At 45.9% G+C, this 27,275-nt stretch overlaps 1 protein-coding gene across 1 annotated transcript; it reads right to left on the bottom strand.

Moving 5' to 3' along the window:
- Positions 1 to 484: 484 nt before the first annotated feature.
- LOC309506307 (dynein axonemal intermediate chain 2-like) lies at positions 485 to 25,595 on the bottom strand. The gene is made up of 10 exons (XM_082180113.1): positions 25,591 to 25,595; positions 11,093 to 11,274; positions 9,448 to 9,600; positions 8,980 to 9,110; positions 8,741 to 8,883; positions 8,560 to 8,661; positions 7,126 to 7,265; positions 6,869 to 6,991; positions 6,548 to 6,780; positions 485 to 672 (listed from the first exon to the last, which is right to left on the bottom strand). The coding sequence occupies exons 2-10, from the start codon at positions 11,258 to 11,260 to the stop codon at positions 606 to 608; spliced, it is 1,260 nt and encodes a 419-aa protein (XP_082036239.1). The 5' UTR covers positions 11,261 to 11,274; positions 25,591 to 25,595; the 3' UTR covers positions 485 to 605.
- Between the last annotated feature and the right edge of the window lie 1,680 nt (positions 25,596 to 27,275).

The raw sequence follows: 27,275 nt of genomic DNA, 5'->3' as shown, positions 1-27,275 counted from the left end.
GTTTGCAGCCTTGGCTAAATGAAGTTTACACGAGACTAGATAATGATCTGAGATGTCATCGCTCTGCTGCAGAATTTCCACGGCATCAACATTTATTCCGTGTGATAATATTAGATCTAGAGTATGATTACGACAATGAGTAGGTCCTGACACGTGTTGTCTAACTCCAATAGAGTTCAGAATGTCTTTAAATGCCAATCCCAATGCATCTTTTTCATTATCTATGTGTATATTAAAATCACCAACAATTAGTACTTTATCTGCAGCAAGTACTAACTCTGATAGAAAGTCAGCAAATTCTTTGATAAAGTCTGTATGGTGCCCTGGTGGCCTGTATACAGTAGCCAGCACAAATCTCAAACGTGATTTATCATTTACACTATATATTGCTATATTTAGCACCAACACTTCAAAAGAATTATATTTAAAACAAGACTTCTCAGTAATTCTGAAGATATTACTATAAATTTCAGCAACACCTCACCCTTTGGCTTTTCAAACGAGGCAAAAATCTCCATCTCTATACGAGCCACAAGTTCCTGTATGTCTTCTTCTGCCCCCTTATCCTCTTTGAAGCAGCTTTGTTTCATTTGATGGTTCCCAGCTTAGATCCACAGCACACCAAACTGTCTTCCTTTTGTACACGGATGCTGTTCAAAGCTTCTCACAAACCTGTGAAGAAGAAAAAACACAAACAGTATAAACTAGGGTTGTGCCGATAGACGATAGTATTGTGTATCGACGACAGTCAGAGATATCGCTGCTGGCAGATTCCTTTGACGATATCAATACGATAATTAGCTCGTTTTCCCATTAATGTATTAAATCATTATTATTATTATTATGAAGCAAGTATTATTATTAAATTAATTAGGAACTAAAATTAATTTGCCTTGCCTAAATTCATAACGACATCACCACACTTGCGACATCACCGACGCGCGTATGAGATCCATTCACACATTGTCAAGAGTGCTTGTTTTAACAGACGCATCATTCTTATACAGAGCCAAGATGAAGACGGCATCGTTGTTCGTCAGTATTTTGTTTCCATAGCACATTAACAAAACATTTAATGACAACACTAAAAACAATACAATTACAAAATATTAATGATAATAATAATAATATCACAAAAATTATATAGGCCTAATAAAAGTCTTTAGTTCACGAACGCAGCACAACTCTGCCATCTGTGAAAATCAAAAGCAACTTCAAACACTTGTTTAACAAGTAATTTTCTTCTAATTGTTTCACTGTCAATAATGTAAGTCCACAAGAGAATATTAAGCCAGTAAATTAAGATAGTTGCTATACCGTTATATCCACCGTCGTCTCTGAGAGAACGCGCCGTTAATGCAGTGAAAGCTCAGTCCGTTTCTGCTTTCACTTTCAGGGAATGAGCGCGTTTACATGCACGTTATTAACTCGATTATGCTGAATAAACTGACAATGCATGTCATGTAAACACATTAACCTGTTTTCCTTTATCGGAGTCAAGTCATAAGTTTAAGTATAACTGATCGACTTTTAGATTTTTGTCTTTGATTTCTCCCGGCATTTAAAACACAACCCGTGTTCTTTGGGCTTATTAAAGTGCGATATGTGAAGTGCATCCAGACAGAGAGAGCACTGGTAGGAGGACATAGATCACAAACTCCGACTCTTTCTTGACCTAAGAAATTATTAAAACGTGTTCCCATCTCGTGCAGAAGTAGCCTACAGTCAAAATGCTGCATCTGTAACGGCATGAGAGGATAATGTGTGTCCGTAAATTTCCCGCTGACATGTTGAAATACTCTAGGATCTTTGTTTACCTCACTATACCGGGAAATAACCTGATTTAGCCTATTAAAAAACACTCCACCTTTGCTAGCAAAATAGAAAAAAATTCTCATATATACAACGAACTAATAAAACAAGCAAATTAACGAGAAAATAAGCAAGTTAATAATCAAATAAGTAATCCCCGCCCCCTCACGATAATATCGTGTATCGCCGATCTCAAAGGCTGACGATAGGACGATATGAAAATGGAGCATATCGCCCAACACTAGTATAAACAAATAATAATTCGACATTTAAGTGGGAGACATTCTCAGTATGAAGAGGAGATATTTAGGACTGACTTTGAGACTGAGAGTAGGGTCCTTCTGATTAAATAGTATGTCCCATACAGTGATGGGAATAACGGCGTTATAAATAAACGGCGTTACTAACGGCGTTATTTTTTTCAGTAACGAGTAATCTAACTAATTACTGCTTCCTCCATTACAACGCCGTTACCGTTACTGTCAATAAAAATGCGGCGTTACTTTAATTGAGCTCACTGAAGCGGTTTTCATCCGAGTAGGCTCTCTCTCAGCCATGGGAGCTGCAAAGTTTTTTCTCTGGTGTGTGAGTGTTTATGAGGCGCGGGACTCGACAAAAGCGAGGCGAATGCCGCGAGCGTGCTCGACAGTGCACGAGAGAGACCGAGTGTGTCCGAGAACGCGCTCGACAGTGCGCGAGAGAGACCGAGTGTGTCCGAGAACGCGCTCGACAGTGCACGAGAGAGACCGAGTGTGTCCGAGAACGCGCTCGACAGTGCACGAGAGAGACCGAGTGTGTCCGAGAACGCGCTCGACAGTGCGCGACAGAGACCGAATGTGTCCGAGCATAAATACTTTATTTATAAATAAATTACACATATCAGCATTTGAATAATCTCTGTAGCATATTGGTATCATATGCAATGTTTTAATTAGTTTATATAACATAAACTCCAAAATAACCTGCAGGGAACGTTCAAACATAGGCCTATTTGTTTGAAGGTTGTGAGCACGTGCGGCAAACACGACTAGAATTTGGCTAAAATAACCTCTGATAATGACGTTCTCTGTAGGTTATAAAAATAAACCCCCAAAAGATTATATTGTATTATTATTATTTATGTTGATACATTGTTCAGTATTATATTGAAAGCTCTTTTTGTTAAACTTACTATTGTGAGGAAGAAAATACTTCAAGTAGGCTATACAGAATGTCTACCAGTTGTAAAGGTGTGTGAGTTTTATCATTTTAATTATATGCACTAGTGTATGTATATTTTTATTAGGCTACTATTTATTTATTTTTGGTACATTTCTTAAGAAGCATAATTTATTTTTAGACTTATTTGTTGGCCAGTTGTGGTCTGTGCAATAAATATTAAAAGTTCTAAACCATCTATTGTTTTATTGTTGCACTATAGTAATGATACTATTTTAATATTTAAATTAATAGGTGTCTCTCACATTGTCCCACAGCAACATTAAAATAGTGTAGATTAGTGTACAATGTTTTATAATAATAAGATGTTCTATTTAGTGTCAATTTCATTCATTTAACATTTCATATTGGGGGTATCCAAGAAATTTCTTATATTTAAACTTTTTAAAAAAAAATTTAAGTAACGCAATAGTTACTTTCCCTGGTAATTAGTTACTTTTGTAATGATGTAATTCAGTTACTAACGCAGTTACTTTTTGTGAGAAGTAACTAGTAACTATAACTAATTACTTTTTTTAAGTAACTTGCCCAACACTGGTCCCATACATCCAAGGTCCCGTCCATCTTCACCGTAAAGAAGACAGAGGGTCTGACTTGACTCTAACAGCCATCTAACAGATAAGTCATGGGCAGTGGTGGTGGCGCAATGGATAAGACACATGCCTTTGGTGTGAGAGACCCGGGTTCGAATCCACTGTGAGACACCAATGTGTACCTGAGCAAGACACTTAACCCCTAGTTGCTCCAGAGGCGTGCGACCTCTGACATATATAGCAATTGTAAGTCGCTTTGTATAAAAGCGTCAGCTAAATGAATAAATGTAAATGTAAATGTCTAGTTTTTTGTAGTGAGTATACTGTAATTCCCCCCACCCCCACCCCCACCCCCACCCACACCCACCTCAACTCAGCCAGTTAAGAGCTACATTTAGCCTTAGATGTTACATGAATATGGTCCCTGAACCACAGGTTTTATCAATACAAATTTGCTTTTAGAAATGATGTTATTTTTTTGGCAAGTTTACTGTTGAAAAACGTTGTATGATATTCCCTTAAAATAACGTTTTAATAGATTGTATTATTATTATTATTATTATTATTTTAAAATACATTTTACTGTGCAATTTCTTTCTAATTTCTTTGAGTTGGACCGAACTTTTATTTTGGTGGGTTGTACACATTTGAGTTTCTGTGTGTTTTAATAAACTATTATTATTATTATTATTAGGCCTACTTGAAGTATACTCTACTGTGCAATAGTAATATATTTCTGTTATAATTTCTTCAAGTTATACCGAACTTTTATTTTGACAGGTTGTCGTAAAGACATTACAGTTTCTGTGTGTATATGAAACGAATGAATGACGATAGTTTTATTAAATGAAATGGTGAAATTCTCGTGAAGTGACTTTCATAGCAGCTCTGCCATGAAGTGCACATATGTAGCCTACATCATGTTAGCCTGACTACGTCAGACTTCGTACTTCCGCTCAATTTCATTTCGCTTCTGTACTCAGTCTGAGACAGCGTCATAGCTTTCCGTTTTCCTCCGGCCTGTAAACAGCCGGGCCAATCAACGAACAGAGGGCGGGCTGAGAGCCGTGACGTAGACGCTGATTGTACCGTGGATGCATAGATTTACTTCACATAATCTGCAGAAGTCGTTCACAGCCATGTTCACTCCGGTGTTTCGCTCGATGGTTTTTGTTTTCGCATCATATGTGTGTTTACAGTGGAAGTTAGATGCGGCTGAGCATGCGCATAACACACGCCATAACCAAACATTATGTGATTGGCTTACGGGTAACCAATGATTTTAAACTTCAGACAAGCGCCCCCCCGCGAGAGAGAAAACACTTTTCTATTATGCCATTCCAGACTCTGTCTACGAAGCAAAGCGAAGTAGCAGAGTTTGGTATTACCAGGCTAACATCATGTCTCAATACAGTGAAACGCTGAAAACACCACGAGCGTGAGTCACGCGTGCTTCAGTATGTGTGTGTGTGTGTGTGTGTGTGTGTGTGCGTGTGTTTGTGTGTGGAGCACACATTGAGCGCTCATTCCCAGAGACGCGTAGAACAATTGCAGTCTCTTTTAACTTTAATATTCACAGACACTATAGTCCAAATCGAGATTTGATTCATTGTACAGCCCTACTTTTGATTTATTCATTCAAAAATAGCCAAATTCCACAAAACGAAGTTGTTACGTATCCTCACGCTTTTTTTAAGTGGGTATACGGAAATCCTTGGCCTTTTCTAGTGGGTATACGGCGTATACCAGCGTATCACGTAGACTACACCACTGGTCATGGGACTTCTGTACTAGAAACAGATCAGAAATATTGGCTCTTTTGAAGGTAAATGCACTAAACAACTACTAAAAGCAGCGGTTTTCAACCTTTTTGACTTAAAGCTGTCGTCTGCAATTTTTTTTTGATCATATTCAGTGAAATTGACACTATAATCCGACAGAACAACATAAATAAGATGGTTTTAGAAAAAACCTGAGCTTCTAACTCCACCTGGAGCGTGTTATTTGTTTTGCAAAAATCCAGCGCTCCCGGATCATCGGGTCCAATCAGCGCAGGGGGGTGTGAGATCTGACTGTCAATCACAGGTCGTGCACACGCCACAGATCCCCCCTCACTCGCGCACGTTAATATCACATGCACACGCCACGCCTGAAGTTCGCCTGGAGATTGCATGAAGCGTGATGGCGGAGAGAAAATCTACTAACAAGCTTCCAATTCCTCGGTTATTGCTATCTATGGATAGATTAGCCAGGGCAGCCTACCTCCGAGTCCATGGTGTTGATAGATGCTGAAGAGACGGACGTGTTCACAGACAATCAGGTACACACGCACAGTGACGCACTGACGAGCACGACCTCGATGGGAGGGTGCTCGCTGGTAGTGGGGAGGGGCATGAGAGTTGTAAACATTCAAAATTTTGGCTAATCGACCCAATCTGCCAGACTTGCCGACGGCAGCTTTAAGAGACATTCTTATTGATATATTAAATCAATTTGCTTAATTACTTTAAAATATTAACCATAATTAATTCTGTAATTCCAGAAGTTATGTTCTATATACCAGTAACCATTGTAACATTTCCATTTCATTTAGGAAATATATATATTTTTTACATATTAAGTCAATAATTAAGATAGGAAATCTCTGTAATACAGGATCTGTTCATTCTTTAATAAAAACAAATGTTATATCAAACAATCATAAACACTGAGAATGATCAATAAAAAGATTGTTTTTTACATGTTGATTTTATGCATTTGAGCTTTTAAAAATTAGTTAAATTATTCTAGATTCATAAAATAATAATTTATTAATTTAAATACTTTTTTTTTTTAAATCAATTAAAATTTAAATTAAAATCATCCTCCCTGATTGAGAACCAATAACTTAAAGTATAGTTGATCTAAATTTACATCACACATAGTAAAATATAAAATGGTATAAATGTCAGTATTTCATAACAACAACACACAGATGTTCTTACTTGGTGTTAGTACTGATGTCCTCTGACCAGATGCGGGCAGTGCAATCACCCACGGTCAAGAAGTTCTTCCGGAAGAAGGGGTTCCTCTGCAAGGCGTAAATGGGGCCTTGGTGTCCGTGGTATGTGGCAACAATCGACTCGTTTGGGGTTTCTAACTTGGATGCTTGGTTTAAATTGGGGATTCTGCATGAGACCACAACCCCCTGCTCTGTGCCCACCATAAACTTGGCCTTCTGTAATCAAAAGGAAAAACAAACATTTACGTTTTTAACATGAGTTTCCACAAGGGAATAGGCCAAACAAAATGAGAACTGCTCTTACCATAGTCTTCTCAAACTCCATTGAGGTGGCACCAAAGGCATTGTGAAGGTTTCCCTTCTGACTGGGGTCCAGCACGAGCCGCATGGTGGGCTCACTCATCTTTCGAATGTCCCAGAACAGCACCTGGTGTCATACAGATACTTCTTTGAGTTTACAGTACATTACATGACTAATTTGAAGGGTTTGTTATAGCTGTCCAGTGTCTGTGCTGTGAAATATTATTGGTTTATTTAACTGTTTGTAGACTGTACACACACCTGACCATCTGTAGAAGCTGAGAAAGACTCATTGCATGTCAATGACGGCATCCAGATGACCTTGTACACAGGATCTCGATGGCTATGCAAAACGGCGGACATCTGTACTGGCCGGCTGCCGCACCGTGTGTCCCAAAAGCCTGGAAATAGGGCAAACTTTCAGACTAGAGGACAGTAAAGACATCTAAATGGCACATAAACAGTAGACTGTAATGACTGCAACTCTGAGCTTGAGCTTGAGTGTGTCAGATTAAAGCCATGCATTTCAGCCCGAGCCCGACGGGCCCCGACTTTTTCACGCCCCTAGGGCCGGGCTTCGGGCCAATTTTCACGTCATAGTTCACATGCGGGCCGGGCCTCGGGCCTTTTTTGGGTTATCCTTCTTTTTATATTTTTAGACATTAATTAAAAAAATATGAGAAGTTGACATCGACGATAGAAAAACAAACATAGACATTTCATAACCTCATAACTTTCATAATCTTATAATTACACTGACATATGATTGACATGACAGTCTCACGCACGCACGCACGCACGCACACACACACACACACACACACAGAAGGTTTCCCGTCAGCGCAACCCACGATTCACCTCATGTGCAAATAATGGAGAATATTAAGAGAAAAATCGCAGCAGCGAAGGTGTCTTCAGCGCAGCGGGAAGAGTGATAGAAGAGAGGACTGGGTTAAAACCTTACACTGTGGATGCTATTCTTTTTCTCCACGATGCTCTGTAAGAGACTATTCTAACTTTTCGTTTGATTGGACTTTATTTTCGTTTAACTGTTGGAAACTACTGGAAAAAAGAATGGCCATGTTCTGTGGTGCATTTTTTAGGTAAGATAACCTGCAAGTTTGTTTTTGATTTATTTAATTTGTTTAGATTGGCTATTGCTCATTTCGTTTGCGAGCGCTGTGGCGAGCAGCCTGAGCCTGCCTCAGTATTTCAAAAAATTTTGTTTTACTCACTGTGGTTTAATAAATAAAAATTAAACTAACTATCTGTGTGATATGCTTGAAGTGTTTTATATCTATGGATTTTATTGTAGCCAAGTAAAGTATTAGCGTTGATTTGAGAGGCTAAATTGATCAAACATGTTTTACTCGCTGTCGGCTCGGCTTGCTTTGTCGTCATTTAAAAAAAAAAAAATGCTCCAAACATTTGTCTTAATTAACTTAATAAAGAAATGAAAAGAAAAGAAACATAACTAACAAAACGGACCTATTTTAATGGCTGCAAATAGGGCAGGATGCCGCTGTAAAAACAAACAAAAAAACAAACGGGCTCGGGTCGGACTCGGGCTGATAATTCTGATGAGCTGTCAGACACGGGTCGGGCTAGGGCCTAGATTTGAGGCCCGTGCAGGGCTCTATGTCAGATCAGATGGATTAAAGAAGCCTTATATAACCATTCATAATAAAAACAGACCGATTTGTCCATTGTAGCCTCTCCCGACAAGGATGTGAACATCTCTGGGGCTGTCCTCCAGACAAACAGGGTTCAGAGTCATCTCCGGTGTATTGCTTATTTCTGTAGTTGGGAATAAATAAACAAAATGATTACCAAAAGTGGCATGTGTGCCAGAATAATATATATGTGCATGACATACCAGTGTTCCATAAATATGAGTCAAAGCTCATATTTTCAGGTGCTCTCTGAAACTCCAGGCCAGAGTAGGCAACAGTTTGTTTATGATTATCGAGTGGCTGCCAGGACAAACTGCAGACTGCACGCATGTCTTCATTCAGGTCGCTAGAGAAAATCACAAAGCATTTTGGTTACATACTGCGTCTACCTACCTATGACTAAACAAGGTGTCCATGTGCTCTAATGCACGCGTGTGCTCACCTGAACTCATCGATTGTTCTCTCTGATTGCTCTTGCTGACGGCTCAGCTCCAGTTTCTGCATCGCCCTCTCAGCTTGAAAACTTTCTGTTAAGGTGCCAGCTTTGTTCTGCATGAGACAGCCTTTCAAGAGCTGCAGCGGACAGGAAGACAATACTCAGACTCAGAAATACAATCACTTCATGAACTCTACTGAGGACGCTATGGGTACCTACTGCCTCTGTGAGAGTTAAAGAGCAGTTCTGAGAAAGATGGAGATCAAAACTGGAACCAAATTCAATTTAATTATCTCCCTGCTGTCTTAAAGGACTTGTGACTTTCTTTCTTCCATTCAACTCAAAAGAAGTCTTGAAGATTGTAATTGCACTGTCAATGCCTAATGCAATCGCAATGAATGGAGACTTTCAAGCTTCAAAAGGCAAAAGCACCTAAAAGTATAAAAGAATCCTACAAATGGTGTTGGCACTCACATCAATCATTTCCGTGAGCTCCTCCTCATAGCGCATTTCCCTCTGCACTTTCTTCCTGAAGCGGCCAGTAGCATTAGTGTCGTCTACACCGATGTTTTTCGACCACCCCCCCTCTTTGTGGTTCATTCCACGTGACTCTGTCACTATCACCACCTAAACAGTACAAACAGACATTTTCATATCTACACCATGTCCTAATATATCCTGGATAAAATATTAATCTAAAAAAAAGAAAGGATGAAAATATATCTTGAATTAAGTTCATTTTTTGTATCGCATTGGTAATTAGATTTTCCATGTAGTAGTTTATGCTTTAAAAAAGGAAATGGGGCAAGAAAATATAGTCTGAAAAAATGTATACGATTTTTTTTTTAAGTACGACGGCTAACAGGAACTAACAATGAAAAATAATTCTAAAACATGTATTGATCTTAGTTAATGTTAATTTTATTAATACATTTTTTAAATCAACAGTTGTCAGTCTGTTAATATTTAATAGACCTGAGCTAACATGAACTAACAATAAACAGCTGTATTTTAATTTCAAATCAGTTTCACTTAATGCATTAACCAATATTGTAAAGTGTAACCTGAAAACATTCTAAACACAAACGGCATACAAAATAAACAGGAGTATTAACAAAATATTATAATACATAATTGTCATAAGTGTATTGTGATTGTCAAAACATTTTAGTAACTAAACTGAATTGTATTAGGTTTAGTGACAACATGTTACAATTTCTGGTAAGCTACGCTTTTTTATTATTGCTTGACACAAATTTCACGATTTCAATTCAATAAAATTCTTGTGATTTGATTTAATATTGACTCATTTGGATAAATATTAGGCACACAAGATAGGCGTTCATTTTTCTCAACAAAAAATGTATTTTTTTCTCGTTTGCAGTGCGTAACTGATCCACGGCTGGACCACACACACACTCACTATTTTTATTTCAAATCCAGAAGTTATCCGCTACTTTTATTTATTTTTTAAAGTTGTGTCAGCATTGCGATTCTCTTTGTACACATATACACTCTTTAATAGACGTAATTCACTTTTAAGCACAATTTAAACAACGTATTATTCATGCATTACTTTTATATAGATTTATATATTAAGTTGCTCAAGCAAGTGGTAAAATATTTAATGTAGGCTACTTATTAAAATCACAAACATTTTAAATTAAAACTTAAAATTGACATTTTTTGATTTAATACAATAAATCTTGCATGTCACAAAGAACTTGTTTTTCCACCTCCACGAATGAGGCGAGTGTTACTTTTCTGTTCGCTATTTTTGCTATTTTTCCATAGTGGTTCACTATATTGACTGGGTTAAATAGAATTGCTTTACTAAAAAGAGACTAAAATACAATTGTCATTGACTAAAACTAGACTAAATGTCATCAGTAAACTAGACAAAAATAGCCATGGATAATTCTGACTAAAATAAGACTAAAATGCTCAGACTTTTCGTCGACTGAAACTTGAACGTGACTACAACTAATAAAAACTAAAATGACAGCTTGACACAAAGACTGCTAAGTTAGACTAGACTCAAATTAAAATGCCACACCAAAAACGACCCTAACAGTTCCTGCACGCGCTGACATTCAGATCTGGACATAACTAACGTTACCTGTTTCTCAATCGCGGGTTCCTCCATCTTGGCTTCCTCCATCTCGGCTTCCTCCATCTCGGCTTCCTCCATCTTGGCTTCCTCCATCTTGGCTTCCTCAATCTCGGCTTCCTCAATCTCGGCTTCCTCAATCTCGGGTTCCTCAATCTCGGGTTTCGACACGTTCATCTTACAACTCACAGCTGCATTCGACAACATATTTCCAAGTTATTAAAAAAGCTCGACGTTAATTATTATACATTAACCCTTTCATGCATGAATTATGATACCCTCAGTCAGGATTTTTTTCCTATGTGTTTTTATTGCTCTTAGGGCATGAAAAACAAGAATTGATTTTTATTTTATTTTTTTACAAATTTTTCAAAGAGATCTTCAGATGTCCACTTGAGTGGACAGCATGCGGTTGGTTTAAACTGAAGATATACTGTATTAAATATAAGACAATAATCAAACAGATAAAGTATGTGAATTTAACAAACTAATCAATGCAATTATATCAAATAATGTGAAAACGTACTCGGTTACTAACGTAATGTCTCGGTTACGGATGTAACCCTCGTTCCCTGAGTGGGAACGGAGACGTTACGTCGGATGACGACGATTGGGGTTTCGCTTAGAAGCCTATCACCTTCGAGTATATAAAACGAGCCAATGGCAATGAAATGCCATGGGTCTGCGGAATTTGCATAGCGTAACTCCGCCCGCCGCAGGGGGTATATAAGGAAGTACGCTGGCACAATGCAGATATGTCTTCGCTGAGGAGCCGAGACTAGCCCCAGGCGTTTTTCAGCGGTACAGCGGAAGTGGCAGGAAGACGTAACGTCTCCGTTCCCACTCAGGGAACGAGGGTTACATCCGTAACCGAGACGTTCCCTTTCGTGGTCACTCCGAGTTACGTCGGATGACGACGATTGGGGTTCCAGTCTAATCACGCCACCTCGGCTGTCTTCCAGTGCCCTGCGTAAGTCTGAGCTCCCTGTTGTGAGACTAGCACGAACGAAGGAGTCCTACTTAACACAGGGATACCAAGGTACACTGGGAAGCATATCTCCAGAGAGAAATATGCAATTATGCCCAGCCATTGATGGGGGGGACTTAGAATACACATATGACCCAGAGGGCTGCATATGGAAAATCACTGGGGTGTCCAGCCGCAGGTGGAATTTTAAACCCCAGGGGTGGCAAGGTGGCTTGCCAAGGGAAAGACACACGCTCACAAGGAGACTAACAGTGGAATACACATGTGGGGTCGCCCAGAGGGGGAACCATGCACATGGAGGCACCTAGTCAAGCGCAAAAGCTGCGTTATGGCAGATTGGCATAACTCAGGCGTTGACGTAACCAGTGCTGGAGGAAACTCAGAGCTTATCAGACTCACCTGAGAGAAATATCGCACGTATCCCGTCCGTGGAGAGGAATGGCGAGCAAGCGAAGACACCTGAGCAGAATCTAGCACCGGCTGGTTGAAGCGAGTACATGAGAAGAAACTGGCTCTACTCGGAGATTATAGAATCTCGCGAATGTGTTGGGTGTCGCCCAGCCTGCAGCTCTACAAATGTCTGTTAGCGAGGCGCCATGCGCTAGAGCCCAAGAGGAAGCCACACTACGTGTGGAGTGGGCTTTCACACCAAGGGGGCACGGACGACCTTGCTGCTGGTATGCCAAAGCAATGGTATCCACTATCCAGTGGGATAACCTTTGCTTTGAGAGAGCCTTTCCCTTCAGCTTCCCACCATGACAGACAAAGAGCTGGTCTGAGGTCCTGAAACACTGCGTTCTGTCTACGTAAGCACGGAGGGCGCGTACTGGACAGAGCAGTGCCAAGGCTGGGTCTGCCTCCTCCAAGGGCAGCGCTTGCAGGTTCACTACCTGGTCTCGAAAGGGTGTGGTAGGAACCTTGGGCACGTATCCAAGCCGGGGTCTCAGGATCACGTGAGAGTTAGCCGGCCCGAATTCCAGGCACGCTTCGTCAACCGAAAATGCCTGCAGGTCCCCTACCCTTTTGATGGAGGCCAATGCAACCAGGAGCGCTGTCTTCATTGACAGGAACTTAAGCTCCACTGACTGTAAAGGCTCAAATGGAGCACTCTGCAGGGCAGTTAGAACCACTGAGAGGTCCCAAGAGGGTACGAAGGGAGGACGAGGAGGATTTAGTCTCCTCGCTCCCCTCAGGAACCTGACGATCAGGTCGTGCCTTCCCAGAGACTTACCATCAACTGCTTCGTGATGTGCGGCAATGGCGGCAACATACACTTTCAGGGTGGAGGGAGACAGCCTTCGCTCCAACCCTTCTTGCAGGAAGGAAAGCACGACACTGATCGGGCATTTCGTGGGTTCTTGATGTTTAGAAGAACACCAGTTGACGAAGAGGTTCCACTTCAACGCATAGGCATGTCTCGTGGACGATGCTCTAGCGGAAGTGATGGTAGCCACCACCGCAGGTGGTAGGGTACTCAAACCTGCCTCGTCCCGTCCAGGAGCCACACATGGAGGTTCCAAAGATCGGGACGAGGGTGCCATAAGGTGCCCCGTCCCTGAGAAAGGAGGTCCTTCCTCAGAGGAATTGGCCAGGGAGGTGCTGTCGCGAGGAGTACTAGTTCGGAGAACCAGGTCCGGTTGGGCCAATACGGGGCAACCAAAATGACCTGCTCCTCGTCCTCCCTGATCTTGCGCAAGGTCTGCGCAAGAAGGCTCACTGGGGGAAACGCATACTTGCGTAGGCCCCGCGGCCAGCTGTGCGCCAGTGCATCCGTGCCGAGCGTGCCCTCGGTCAGGGAGTAAAACAGGTCGCAATGGGACGAGTCGTGGGAGGCAAACAGGTCTACCTGTGCGTCGCCGAACTGATCCCAAATCAGCTGGGCCGTCTGGGGATGGAGTCGCCATTCTCCAGCGAGAGGCCGAACTCGAGACAGCTCGTCGGCCGCCTGGTTCAGGTGTCCCGGGATATAAATGGCTCGAAGCGACCTCAGATGCTTCTGACTCCATATGAGGAGGTGGCGAGCGAGTTGCGACATACGGCGGGAGCGTAGACCACCCTGGTGGTTGATGTACGCTACTGTTGCGGTATTGTCTGATCGGACTAGTACGTGCTGGCCCCTGAGCAGCGCATGGAAGCGGTGCAGGGCGAGACGTACAGCCAGCAACTCGAGGCAATTGACATGCCAAAGGCGCTGGGGTCCTGTCCAGGAGCCCGCGGCAGCATGACCATTGCACATGGCGCCCCAGCCCGTGTTGGAGGCATCTGTTGACACAACAACATGCCGGGAAACTCGTTCTAAGGGCACTCCGGCCCGTAGAAAATTGAGGTTCGCCCACGGGGTGAAGGTCTGACGGCAGGCTGGAGTCACTGGGACTCGGAGCGTGCCGTGTTGCCATGCCCACCTCGGGACTCGATCGCGAAGCCAAAGCTGAAGCGGTCTCATATGAAGCAATCCCAGCGGCGTTACTGCGGCTGCGGATGCCATATGCCCCAGGAGCCTCTGAAAAAGTTTCAGTGGAACCGCACTCTTGTCCTCGAACTGACGAAGACAAGTCAGCAGTGACTGCGCGCGCTCGCTCGTAAGCTGCGCGCACATGGCGACCGAGTCGATCTCCATACCGAGAAAAGAGATCCTCTGCACGGGGCAGAGTTTGCTCTTCTCCCAGTTGACCCGAAGGCCCAGACGGACTAGGTGCCGGAGCACTAGGTCCCTGTGTTCGCAAACCTGGTCTCGAGAGTGAGCTAGGATAAGCCAGTCGTCGAGATAGTTCAGGATGCGAACCCCGTGTTCCCGAAGGGGAACAAGGGCTGCCTCGACGACCTTCGTAAAGACGCGAGGAGACAGGGCTAGCCCGAAAGGGAGAACCGCGTACTGGTATGCCTGCCCCTCGAAAGCAAACCGTAGAAACGGTCTGTGTCGAGGTAAAATGGAGACATGGAAGTAGGCGTCCTTCAGGTCGATCGCTGCAAACCAATCCTGCGGCCGCACACACTGGAGGATGTGTTTGGCCGTTAGCATCTTGAACGGCAGCCTGTGAAGGGAGCGGTTCAAGACGCGCAGGTCGAGGATTGGCCGTAACCCACCGGACTTCTTGGGTACAATGAAGTAAGGGCTGTAGAAGCCGGACTTCATTTCGGCTGGAGGGACAATCTCGATCGCACCCTTCGCCAGTAGGGTGGCGACCTCCGCTCTCATGACAGGGGCATTGCCACCGACCATAGTGAAGCGGACTCCCCTGAAGCGGGGAGGAGATCTCGCGAACTGAATCGCGTAGCCGAGCCTGATGGTTCTCGCGACCCAGCGGGACAGTCTGGGAAGCTCTAGCCAGGCCTCCAGAAAGTGCACCAGCGGGGTCATACGAACCACAGACGTACCGTCGGTGGGGCAGCGAGGCGGAATGACCGGCACCGGCGAGGGTGGCATAGCGGCCCTGTGCGGGGGCACGGTCATTAACCGCGTCCTGCCAGAGGAGGCCAGGGGAGGGCGCGCGTCCCACGGGGGCGTGCTCTGGCAGGGGTCTGGCGACAGAGGGGGATGAGAGGAGCGTGGCCCGTGGGCGGCGCGTGCTGTCATCCCGCACCTCTGGGACAGAGGAGGGCGGCAGTGGCGGGACCCGAGGGTGGCGCGCACTGCGGCCCTCGGACTCTGTCGGCTCAGGATTGGGGAATTCAATTCTGTCTTCAACCACATCAGAGTACTGCTCGTCGTTGGACGAGCAGCGGGGAGTGGAGAACAAAAGATTCTCCCCCGGCCCTCCACCGGGGGAAGGAGTGGCCCTGCTACCAGCTCCTGGGACAGAATTGAAGCCAACCCTGAGCAGCCCGTCTCAGGAGCGCCGCTTGGCCTGGCGTTTAGCGGGCGGCGGGGCTGGAGAGGGCTGTGGCGCCTGCCTGCGGCTCCCTCCACAACGCGGCCCGGGTGAAGGTTGCTGCTGGGGCCGTGCGGGAGGGGCGGCCGCGGGAGGGCGCCCTCGGCGGCGAGCAGGCTGAGGATTCTGTGCCGACGGCTGAGCAGCGGAGCGTCGGGGCAGAATGTGCTTGATAGCCTCAGTCTGCTTCTGGGCGGTCGAGAACTGTTGGGCAAAATCCTCGACCGCACCGCCGAAAAGGCCGGCCTGGGATATGGGAGCGTCAAGCAGACGAGTCCGCTCGGGCTCACACATATCAACCAAGTTCAGCCAGAGATGTCTCTCCTGGACCACAGCTGTGGACATCACAAACCCAGGGAGCGCGCGGTCACCTTCGTCGCTCGGAGAGCGAGGTCGGTGGCGGCGCGCAGCTCATCAACGAGCCCTGGGTCCGTCCTGCCCTCGTGCATGTCACGAAGCATCTGGGCCTGGTACCAGCGGTTTCGGTTTGCACGCTCGCGGGTACCAATGCTGAAGAGGGGTGTGTGGACCGTGGACGTGTCGGCGGTTTGTCCCACACAGATACCCTCAGGTCACCCTGGCCACCAGCCGAAGTACAGCCTCTCGGGGAGACCGTAGATCGGGGTGTGGATGAGGGGACTCTCGCTCTGATGAGCTCATTGAGTCTCGACCGCAGCATGGAGATGGTCATGTTCCCGCAATGAGAACATGAATCATCCACAAACGCTGCTTCAGCGTGATCAACGCCCAAACACGCTAAGCAGAGATTGTGCCCATCAGGAGAAAATACATCGCGACCACAACCAGAAGTGCACGGGCGAGACATCTTTAAAAAGACGTGCCACATGCAATGCTCTTTTTGTGAGAGGAAAACTCCGCGGATGTTGAAGCGAACAGGGAGAAATCACACTAACTGTCAGATCACTGACAAGATCAGCAGGGAAGTGTGCACTCGCTGAAATCGCCGTCACACCAACACCGGAGAGCTCGCTCGTCTCGAAGGAATGAGAAGAAATAACTCAGAATTTTGGCTTACAAGGAGTGGAGAAGTTCTCGGCTCCGAAGCGAAAACATATCTGCATTGTGCCAGCGTACTTCCTTATCTACCCCCTGCGGCGGGCGGAGTTACGCTATGCAAATTCCGCAGACCCATGGCATTTCATTGCCATTGGCTCGTTTTATATACTCGAAGGTGATAGGCTTCTAAGCGAAACCCCAATCGTCGTCATCCGACGTAACTCGGAGTGACCACGAAAGGGAACCTCGGTTCTCTCTAGAAGAGGGAACGAGTACTGCGTAAGATATCTTACGCTAGGGGAAAATCCTTTTCCGCGAGATATTGAAGCCCAAAATTATCCTTAATTTTGTAATAATGCAAAACGCGTTGCAGCAGCAATGCAGACATAGGCGAGACAGCTCGCGCGCCTATTGGCTGCTCTGCGGCAACTGCAGCAGCCTATCGAGCGAGGCCTGGCGTGACGTCAGACCCAATCAGGGCACTTCGCGCCCGCTGCGTCACGTCCCGCCGAAATGGGCGTGGTCTAGGCCTATAAATATCGCTCGCAGGCAGCTATTATCTGGTTTTTCATCATCGAAGCAACCAGAGCGTGTGCATGCACGGCAAGATACGCAGTACTCGTTCCCTCTTCTAGAGAGAACCGAGGTTACGTTAGTAACCGAGTACGTTCTCTTACGAGAGGTCTCTCGTACTGCGTAAGATATCTTACGCTAGGGGACCCAATGTAAAACGCCGTGAATGCTGAGATCTGACACCAAAGACCCAAGGGCGAAAGCCCGGGGTACATATAGTGCACAATCACTCAGGGAACTCACAGGGAGTCCGGGAAGAGGGAGGGGTGCAGCCTCACTTTTCCACATAAAGTAGCGTCGATGGGACGCGAATTTCATCATACAGACAGGGCGGGGTACGGCCTGAACTGATGGGGAAAATGTGGGTCTTACACAGTTTGCCCAGCTTTATACTGTCGAACATTGAGCTGTGCTCAGCAGACGCAGATAATACTGGTAGTTTAGACCGACAGCAGCCTGGCCTGCAGGGCGGGAACCTCTAGGTTATAAAACCTTATAAATGTAGACGGGGAGGCCCAGCCTGCCGCCATACAAATATCTTGCAAGGCAATCCCACTTGACCAGGCCCACGAAGAGGCCATGCCTCTCGTGGAGTGCGCTCTGACACCCAAAGGGCACTGCATGCCCTTGGAGGCGTATGCCAGCGCTATAGCATCAACTATCCATCTGGATAGGCTCTGTTTCGACGCGGCTAGTCCCTTAGAACGTCCGCTAAACGAAACAAAGAGCTGTTCCGTCTGTCTGAAAACAGACGAGCGAGACACATAAGCTCGTAATGCCCTGACTGGGCAAAGGAGGCTCGCGTCTCTTTCCTCATCAGGGACCGGTAGGGCTGACAGGGAGATAACCTGCGCCCTAAACGGTGTGTTGAGGGATTTTGGAACATAACCGTGCTTAGGTTTGAGTATAACTTTTGAGTCATTGGGCCCAAACTCCATGCACGCCGCGCTCACAGAGAGCGCGTGCAGATCCCCTATGCGCTTCACTGAAGCGAGAGCCAGCAAAAACACTGTCTTGAAAGACAGGTGTTTCAAATCGATTGACTGTAAAGGCTCAAATGGCGCACCTTTCATGGCTTCCAGAACCGTAGAAAAGTCCCATACGGGGACTGAGGGAGGTCTGGGAGGATTCAGTCTCTTAGCTCCTCTAAGGAAGCGGATGACTAAATCGTTCCTTCCTATTGACTGACCAAGTGTTGTTTCTGAGAACGCTGCTATAGCCGCCACATAAACTTTGAGCGTGGAGGGGGCCCTGCCCCCATCCAACAGCTCTTGTAGGAAGGAAAACACCTCCGTCACATCACAGTTTGTGGGTGACACACCACGGGCTGTGCACCAGCCCGAAAACACTGACCATTTCGAAGAATAGAGTCGCCTTGTAGACGGAGCTCTAGCCTGCGTGATCGTGTTTAATACTCCTTTAGGGAGTCCAACATGTACCCGTTGATGGCCCAGACATGAAGGGACCCTAGTTCCGGGTGAGGATGCCAGATCGAGCCGCGGGCCTGTGAGAGGAGATCTCTCCTCATTGGTACTGGCCACGGGGCTGCATCACGGCTGGGAACCAAGGTTGGTTTTTCCAGAACGGTGCTACCAGCAGTACTGAGCATCCTTCTTCCCTGATCCGTTCTATCACCTGAGGCAGGAGAGAGACGGGGGGAAAAGCATAGAGCGGGCGGCGGGGCCACACATGGGCCAGCGCGCTCCTGCTCTTGGAGAAAAATTCTTGACAGTGAGCGTTTTCTTGAGACGCAAACAGGTCCACTTCCGCTCTGCCGAATTTCTTCCACAGCAGTTGGACTGTCTGTGGGTGTAGAGACCACTCGCCTGCCGGAACATTGTTCCTGGACAGTCTGTCCGGTCCTATATTCAAGATCCCTGGCACGTGCGCTGCTCTGAGCGAGCGCAGGTTGCACTGAGCCCATACCAGGAGGCGTTCTGCCAGCCTGTACAGTTTCTCGGATCTGATGCCGCCCTGGCGATTTATGTAGGACACCACAGACATGTTGTCCGAACGGACCAAGACGTGGTGACCTTTTATTTGGGGACAAAAACGCGTCAGCGCGTTGTCTACTGCCAGCATTTCGAGGCAGTTTATGTGCAGGAGCTTCTCCCGTTCTGACCACTGGCCGAAGAACGGTCTGCCCTCGAGCAGCGCTCCCCATCCCGAGGTGGACGCGTCCGTGGACACCACTTTCACCCTCGAGGAAGTCCCCAGGCTTACACCTGATTGGTACCAGTCGTTCGCTTTCCAGGGTTTCAGAGCTGAAACGCATTTCTGATTGACCCTGAGGCGAAGCAAACCGGGTGCCCACGCTTCGTGTGGGACTCGCGCTTTCAGCCAAAACTGCAGCGGGCGCATGCGGAGCAGACCCAGATGGAGCACTGACGATGCTGAGGCCATGAGACCTAGCATCTTCTGAAATCTCTTGAGCGGGACAGACGCGCCGCAGCGAAAAGAGTTCGCTGTGCGTCGAATGTCTACCGCGCGCTGTTGTGATAGTCGCGCTATCATGGATAGTGAGTCCAGTTCTGTGCCCAGGAAAGATATTTTCTGACTGGGTGACAGGGAGCTCTTCGCCCAATTGACACTCAGACCCAAATCCTCGAGGTGATCGAGTAAAATGGTCGTGTGTTCTATGAGCACTGCGCGAGACTGCGCTAGAATCAGCCAATCGTCCAAATAGTTCAGCACTCGCATGCCTCTCATTCTGAGGGGTGCGAGCGCCGCATCCATGCACTTCGTAAATGTACGGGGTGCTAGGGACAAACCGAACGGCAGGACTGTGTACTGATATGCCTGGCCCTCGAAGGCGAATCTCAAATATCGCCTGTGACGTGACGCTATCTGTATTTGAAAATACGCGTCTTTCAGATCTATTGACACAAACCAATCTCCTTGGCGAATCTGCACAAGGATTTGCCTGGTCGTGAGCATCCTGAACTGTCGCTTCACAAGCACTTTGTTCAGTTGCCTTAGATCTAGTATGGGTCTGAGACCCCCGTCTTTTTTCGGTACCAGGAAGTATCTGCTGTATAGCCCTCCTTCGCTCTGATCTTGAGAGAGAGGCTCTATGGCCCCTTTGCTCAATAGTTTCGTCACTTCGGCTCGAAGTAGATGTGCTACTTCTGTTTTTACCGTGGTCTCGACGCGCGCCACATAGCGGCGAGGGCGTCGGCGAAACTGCAGCGAATAGCCTCTTTCTATAATGTTCAGCACCCACTTCGAAACCCCGGGTAGCTTTGCCCATGCGTCTGCATGGATAGCTAGGGGTTGAATACGAAGCGCGCTCCGCTCGCTCAGCGATGGAGAAGCTTCGGTGTGCTGTAACACAAGCGTGTCGCTCGTGACATTTGAGGCATGGGCGGCGCGCTGATGACAGCGGGCAGATTGCCCGCGCTCGACTCCTCTGCGGTGTTTGACCGCGAGGGGGAGGGCTGGGCGGTTCCCGTGGGAACTGTCATGTCTATGTGTGGATGTGGACGCGGGACAGCGGGCACATTTATCACACCGAAAGCATCGTTCGCTTGCGTGAAGCGAGTGCACGTTGGTTTCGTTTTTACAGAAACCGTGAGACATGCATAACGTGGTGTTAGTGGGCACTGGGTAGTGGGCACGTTCACCATGTTTGAAGCGCAACCGATCTGAGTCGGTTTTATGTGCGCGAGCCCTGTGTGACAGGCTGTGCTTGTGTGTAGGGATGGGCACTGGGCAGTGGGCATTCTTACTACACATGAAACACCATCGGCCGTGGCCGGGACACCAGAAAATACACTCTTTTGGGGATTTATCTGGGTAGCCGTGAAAACGGCATTTGTGTGCAGGCAAGCGGGTGACAGAACCGACTTGTTGGCTGCAGAAAACACTGGAACAGTCACATTTTCTGGAACTGGACGAGCGAATAGCTTTGGTGTGAGTCCGGCTGCAGCGGGACTGGAACACCATCGTTTTCCTAGCTGTGCTAGGACGACTTCGGGGCCTCGGGCTTCACCGTGATCCTAGGTCGCGAGCCACGTCCTGTGGGGCGGCGACCGGATGAGCGGGAGCGCGGTCTCGCGCTTCTGGCCTGGCGGCGCTGTGAAGTGGAGGCAGTGGACGGTGGCTGTGGCTGTGAGCTCTGAGCAGACGGTTTCGCACGGCCTGCTGCAGAGCTAGAGCGCTTCGGGAGGAAGTGCTTCATAGCCTGAGACGCTTTCTGTACCTCTGCGAATCTCTCCGCGAAATCCTTGACGGAGGATCCAAAGAGGCCTGTGGCGGAAAGCGGGGCGTCGAGGAACGCGGTGCGTTCAGACTCGGCCATTTCCGAGAGCGTCAGCCAGAGATGTCTCTCAGACACGGTGAGAGAAGCCATAGTCCGTCCAATGGCTTGTGCTGCGGACTTAGTAGCACGAAGAGCGAGGTCCGTGGCACTCCTTAAGTCCGGCACGCAGATCGCGTCAGGTCCTTCCTCATCCAACTTACGGAGGAGATCGGCCTGGAAGATCTGGAGCGTTGCCATGGTGTGCAACGCTGACGCAGCTTGCCCGGCGGCGGAGAAAGCGCGGCGGAGCAGGCTTGACGTCGTGCGGCAAGCTTTAGAGGGTAGGGCCGGCTTAGGGCCGTAAGGTAGGGCCGGCATAAGTGGGCCGCTATCGCCTCTTCAACCGGCGGCAGCGAGAGGTATCCTTTGTTCTTGGCATCGTCAACAGCGGAGAATGCCAAAGAAACGGCAGGACGCACTCTAGCAGAATAGGGGGCGCTCCAGGACTTGGCGACTTCTTCGTGTAACTCAGGAAGAAAGGGCGCCGGTCTGGATGCAGGCGAAGCGCGCTCCCCAGGCAGGAAAAATCCATCCAGCCGGTTGTGAGCGGGCTGCTCAGGCGAAGACCACTCGAGGCCGAGGCTCGCCGCGGCCTGTGCGAGTACTCGCATGAGTTCCGTCTCAATGGAAGCTCTCTTGCCTGACGACGTGCGGGCAGGGGGTGCGGGGTCCTCAGAGCCCGCCCAATCCTCACTGCCTGACGCCAGGATAGAGCAGGAATCATCCTCTCCCAGCAGGGCTTCCTCATCCGCGATATCAACGGAAGCGGCGGCAGACGGCGGCCGCTGTCCGTCAGGAAGCGAAACAGAAGAAGCCGGGGAAGCAAGCGGGCGAACCGGCGAGCTTTGGCGGCTGAGGGAGGGTTCCGGGGCCCGCTGGGCACGGCGCTTTTTACGGCGCGACGCCGCGGCGGGCGGGGAGCAGTCTCGGTGAAGACGGCTAGGCGAGTCCTCAGAGTCGCCATTGCCATCAGCTCGCAGTGAGGGCATCCGCCGTCAGCGAGCGCGAGAGCTGCATGTTCCTCACCCAGGCAGGAAACGCAGATCACGTGGCGGTCCCCGTCGCTGAGTGTGGCTCTGCACGAGCCGCAGGAAGGCATCTTTAAAAAGACGCTAGCTCTTTTAGAAATGTGTGTCGCGGCGGCGACACACACACACAGAAATACAGTGTAATAAAAGAGAAGGATATAAGCGCCGGAAAGCGCAGCAGGAAGGCAGGAAGGCGGCGCGGCCAGCGACTTCAGTGACTCGTCCCGCTGAAGGTGCTCTCTCTCGACGGCGCGGCTTCTAATCCAGCTCCAGATAAAAAAAATCAGATAATAGCTGCCTGCGAGCGATATTTATAGGCCTAGACCACGCCCATTTCGGCAGGACGTGACGCAGCGGGCGCGAAGTGCCCTGATTGGGTCTGACGTCACGCCAGGCCTCGCTCGATAGGCTGCTGCAGTTGCCGCAGAGCAGCCAATAGGCGCGCGAGCTGTCTCGCCTATGTCTGCATTGCTGCTGCAACGCGTTTTGCATTATTACAAAATTAAGGATCATTTTTGGCTTCAATATCTCGCGGAAAAGGATTTTCCCCTAGCGTAAGATATCTTACGCAGTACGAGAGACCTCTCGTAAGAGAACTATAAAATATATACAAAAAATATAAATGCAAAATATTGCAATGGCTTCATACAACTTCATACAAGTTGCACTTTGCGTATCTTTGATATCAGAACATGAGGACGTGATTCCATCAGAATTTTCTACAGCCTGTCAAGGTACAACTGTGGAAACCACTCAGATGCTCCCTCCAGTGCACCAGAGTATGGAGATTTACCCTTATTAGCTGATAATTCTGATTATGTTCAAGATGGACATGCACATTTCTATCATAGCCCTCCTCTGAGAAAACCTAGCGATACGTTTTTTCAATCTCATCTGAAATGATCAGTGTTGGGGGTAACGCATTACAAGTAACATGCATAACGCATTCAGATTACTTTTTTGATGTTACAAGTAAAGTAATGTGTTACAAGTAACATGCATTACCTAATCAGATTACTTTTTGATCTAACAAGTAATTAACTACAAGTAATATGCATTACCTAATCAGATTACTTTTTGATGTAACGAGTAAAGAAACGCATTACAAGTAACATGCATTACCTAATCAGATTACTTTTTGATGTTATGAGTAAAAAAACACATTACAATAACGCACATTACATAATCAGATTACTTTTTGATGTTATGAGAAAGGAAACGCATTACAAGTAACATGCATTATGTAATCAGATTACTTTTTGATGTTATGAGTAAAAAATGCATTACAATAACATGCATTATAAAATCAGATTACTTTTTGATCTAACAAGTAAAGTAATGCATTACAAGTAGGGCTGGGTATTGTTAGGAATTTCACAATTCGATTCGATTTCGATTCTTGAGGCTTCGATTCGATTCGATTTCGATTCGATTCGATATTGATTTATTAGCTTCGATATCGATTCAATAATAAGTAAATACACAAGTAATTAAGCACCTGAGTATATTTTTAAATAATGTGTGCAGTATTAATGTTTAAGAACAAATTGACCCCAGTATGTTTCCTGTCATGGTTTATTTAGCAGAACAAACTGTACAATATTGTACATGTGTTGAATACAAAACACAACTGTAACAAACAGGTGCTTTATTAACACCACTAAAGTGCATGTAACTGTAAGTAGTAGAAAGATTTCTTTCTTCCTATTCATTCAAGTTATAAAATAAATGTAAACATAAGCACAAAATGTGCATACTCATAAAAAAAAGTGCAACCATAGATATTATAACATTACATAAGTGCTATTTTGTCAACACAATAAATAACACTGCCCATTAAAAGTTCCTATTTTTGCCCTTCGAAATATTATGATAGTTAAAAGACATGGCTACAAGTGAGACTGTGTATCGTGATTCTGTACTATTCTGCTAGTTGAAAATGTATTATGCAGTAACATAATATTACTCTGAGAGAGTGTGTGTGGTGATTTGTGCATACATGTCAGCGCGGCATCGCTCGTCAAGTTCGCAGAGAGCTTATTCAGTCCATTTTAAATTCTGATTTTGGCCGCCTCTCAAATGGGTTAAACCATCGATATATTGCCTATGAAGTTCAAGTAAATGCGCTAGAAAATCCGCGGTTATTCAAGGATGTGCATTTATTGCATGAACGGAGAAAGCGCCGACGCCTGCATGATTTCATCTGACGGTAGCATATTATAATCTATCTGTTCCATGAGAGCAGAACGAACGGGCCTTTATTGACGTTTTTAAATCTGAAAACTCCAAAAAGCAACGAAATTGTCAGACATCCATTAGTGCATGTTCACAGAGGAAAACAACTGAAATACAGCGCTGGTTGTTCTCTCGAACGATACTCGACGACAACGACGGAATCCTAAGCCGTGGGCGAAGTAACGTTAATGGGTGTATTAAATTGTATGAAATAATCCAGAAAAAAAGCACAAAACACTGCAGAGAAAGCAAGTTCAGCAGCTCAAATTTGCTGAGGTGAAGTGACAGCTAGTAACAGCAGACAAATGGCTAGCATTGACATCAGCGGGAATATCAACTAAACGGATGAGTTATAAAAACATTCACCCTCCTCACAGTTGTTATGAAGGGCAAAATTATCTGTATAGACCAAAGCCACATAGAGATCCAGGCTGTAAACATGTTTTTTTCTGCTGTAAAGTTGGTCATTTTAAAATGGGGAGACAGATTTGACTCACTTCTGCAGCCGCCTGCTTAATGTACAACGCTGAACGCTCTCACTAAAGTGTTGCCCACAGCGCCGCCACTGGCCGGCGGGCTGAATCGATTCATAGGATTTGATGAATCGATATTGAATTGAGAAACAAATAATTGCAATGCATTGATGAATCGATATTTTTACCCAGCCCTAATTACAAGTGTCATACATTATGTAATCACATGACTTTTTTCGATGTCAATGAAAATTACATTCTAATAATACAAATACATTTATTTACAGTAGAAAAAGTCAATGCATATTAAGTTTTTAAGTTTTAAATTTCAAAAACAATATTCACATTATAATTATGAATTGTATCTGAAATATAGCCATTGCATGCATGACGTCCACTACAGTGGACATGTGATTAATCAGAGTTTTCTCTCAATCTAAAATCAAAACTTGGAAAATTTTACTGTGATATGACTCATTAGATATTGCTTTATGCTGCAATATTTTTTTTACCTACAAGAGTCTCCTAGGATAGAAGGAATGGGTGGATATTCTGGAGCAACTTGGCATGTCTGACTGACCCTTGGCCATCTTGGTTTGGAGGGGGGAAAAATCGAAACACAAAGGCTTGCCACTTGATTGCAATTTATAGGATGATGCACCAGGGTCCAATGAAGAGATTGATGTGCAACTTTGCCATAAAAACCCGTGCAAATTCAAGAAAATGCTTTTTTAATAGCTGTCCACTGTAGTGACCACTATGCGTGAAAGGGTTAAAAGTTATTTTCAGATATTTTTAATTCTCACCTTCCTCGTCCTCGACAAACATTACACCTGCTCTTACTGAATCTGGCTTTTAACTTCAAGAATTGGTTGATTTATGTAGCTGCTATATATTTTATAACAAAAGTAGCTACCGTTTGTTATGTGTTCCTAAAACTGTTACCTAGCAACCCTGCCCGCGAGCGAGCCGGGTGGTGGGGGGTGGGCTCATTAATATTCATTAGGGAACTCATCCCTGATTGGCTCGCCGTGACACATCGCTCTTGAGACTGATAGAGAATACAGATATCTCCTCAGGCTCGTGACGACACATTCACAAAGGTAAGGTTTTATTTGATATTTGATTATTTGATCACACATATGTGATTCATCTTCTAATAACCTTTTAATGGCTTAGTATTAAGCAACCAACTGAATTAATAGTGAGTTAACCCTTACGTGTCCGTTCGCTGTATTGTCGTTAATATTACTATTAGTATTGCACCCAGTGTAAAAAAAATGTGCTAACGTTATATAAATAAACATGTACTTTCTTACTTACTCAAGGTGGTTATCCAGCACCAAAACTGGACACGTAAGGGTTATGAACCTTGTGAACATTTTGCAGATGCTGACAAAGCCAGTTATTGTTTTAAAGTGTCCATGTCTTGATGATTCCATTCAAGAGTCCATTCTGTTCTGTTTCTAGAAGTGGTGTGCATAATGGCAGGATTTATTAAAGCTTGCAATTGCAACATTTACCAGACACTTGACAACTTTGAGGAGATGGAGCTGCTGGAGGTTAGATGAGAATAAAACAAAAAAAAAGTGTTGTTGAAGCGTGGTTAATGTTAAACTACTTCTCTTAATGGTTCTCCATTTCTTGTTAGGCTGTTAGCAAACAAACAATACCACTTTGACATTAAGTCAACATCTTGTAGTGTTCCA

Source organism: Leuciscus leuciscus, assembly GCF_965113295.1.
Source record: "Leuciscus leuciscus genome assembly, chromosome: 9".
Lineage (NCBI taxonomy): Eukaryota > Metazoa > Chordata > Actinopteri > Cypriniformes > Leuciscidae > Leuciscus > Leuciscus leuciscus.
This window is presented reverse-complemented; position numbering and strand designations above follow the sequence as displayed.

Coding starts and splice junctions, on each gene's coding strand:
- LOC309506307 (XM_082180113.1), bottom strand. CDS start 11,260: ATGAACGTGTCGAAACCCGAGATTGAGGAACCCGAGATTGAGGAAGCC. Junction 9,601..11,092: donor AACCCGCGATTGAGAAACAG/GTAACGTTAGTT, acceptor TGTACTGTTTAG/GTGGTGATAGTGACAGAGTC. Junction 8,662..8,740: donor CTCATATTTATGGAACACTG/GTATGTCATGCA, acceptor TCCCAACTACAG/AAATAAGCAATACACCGGAG.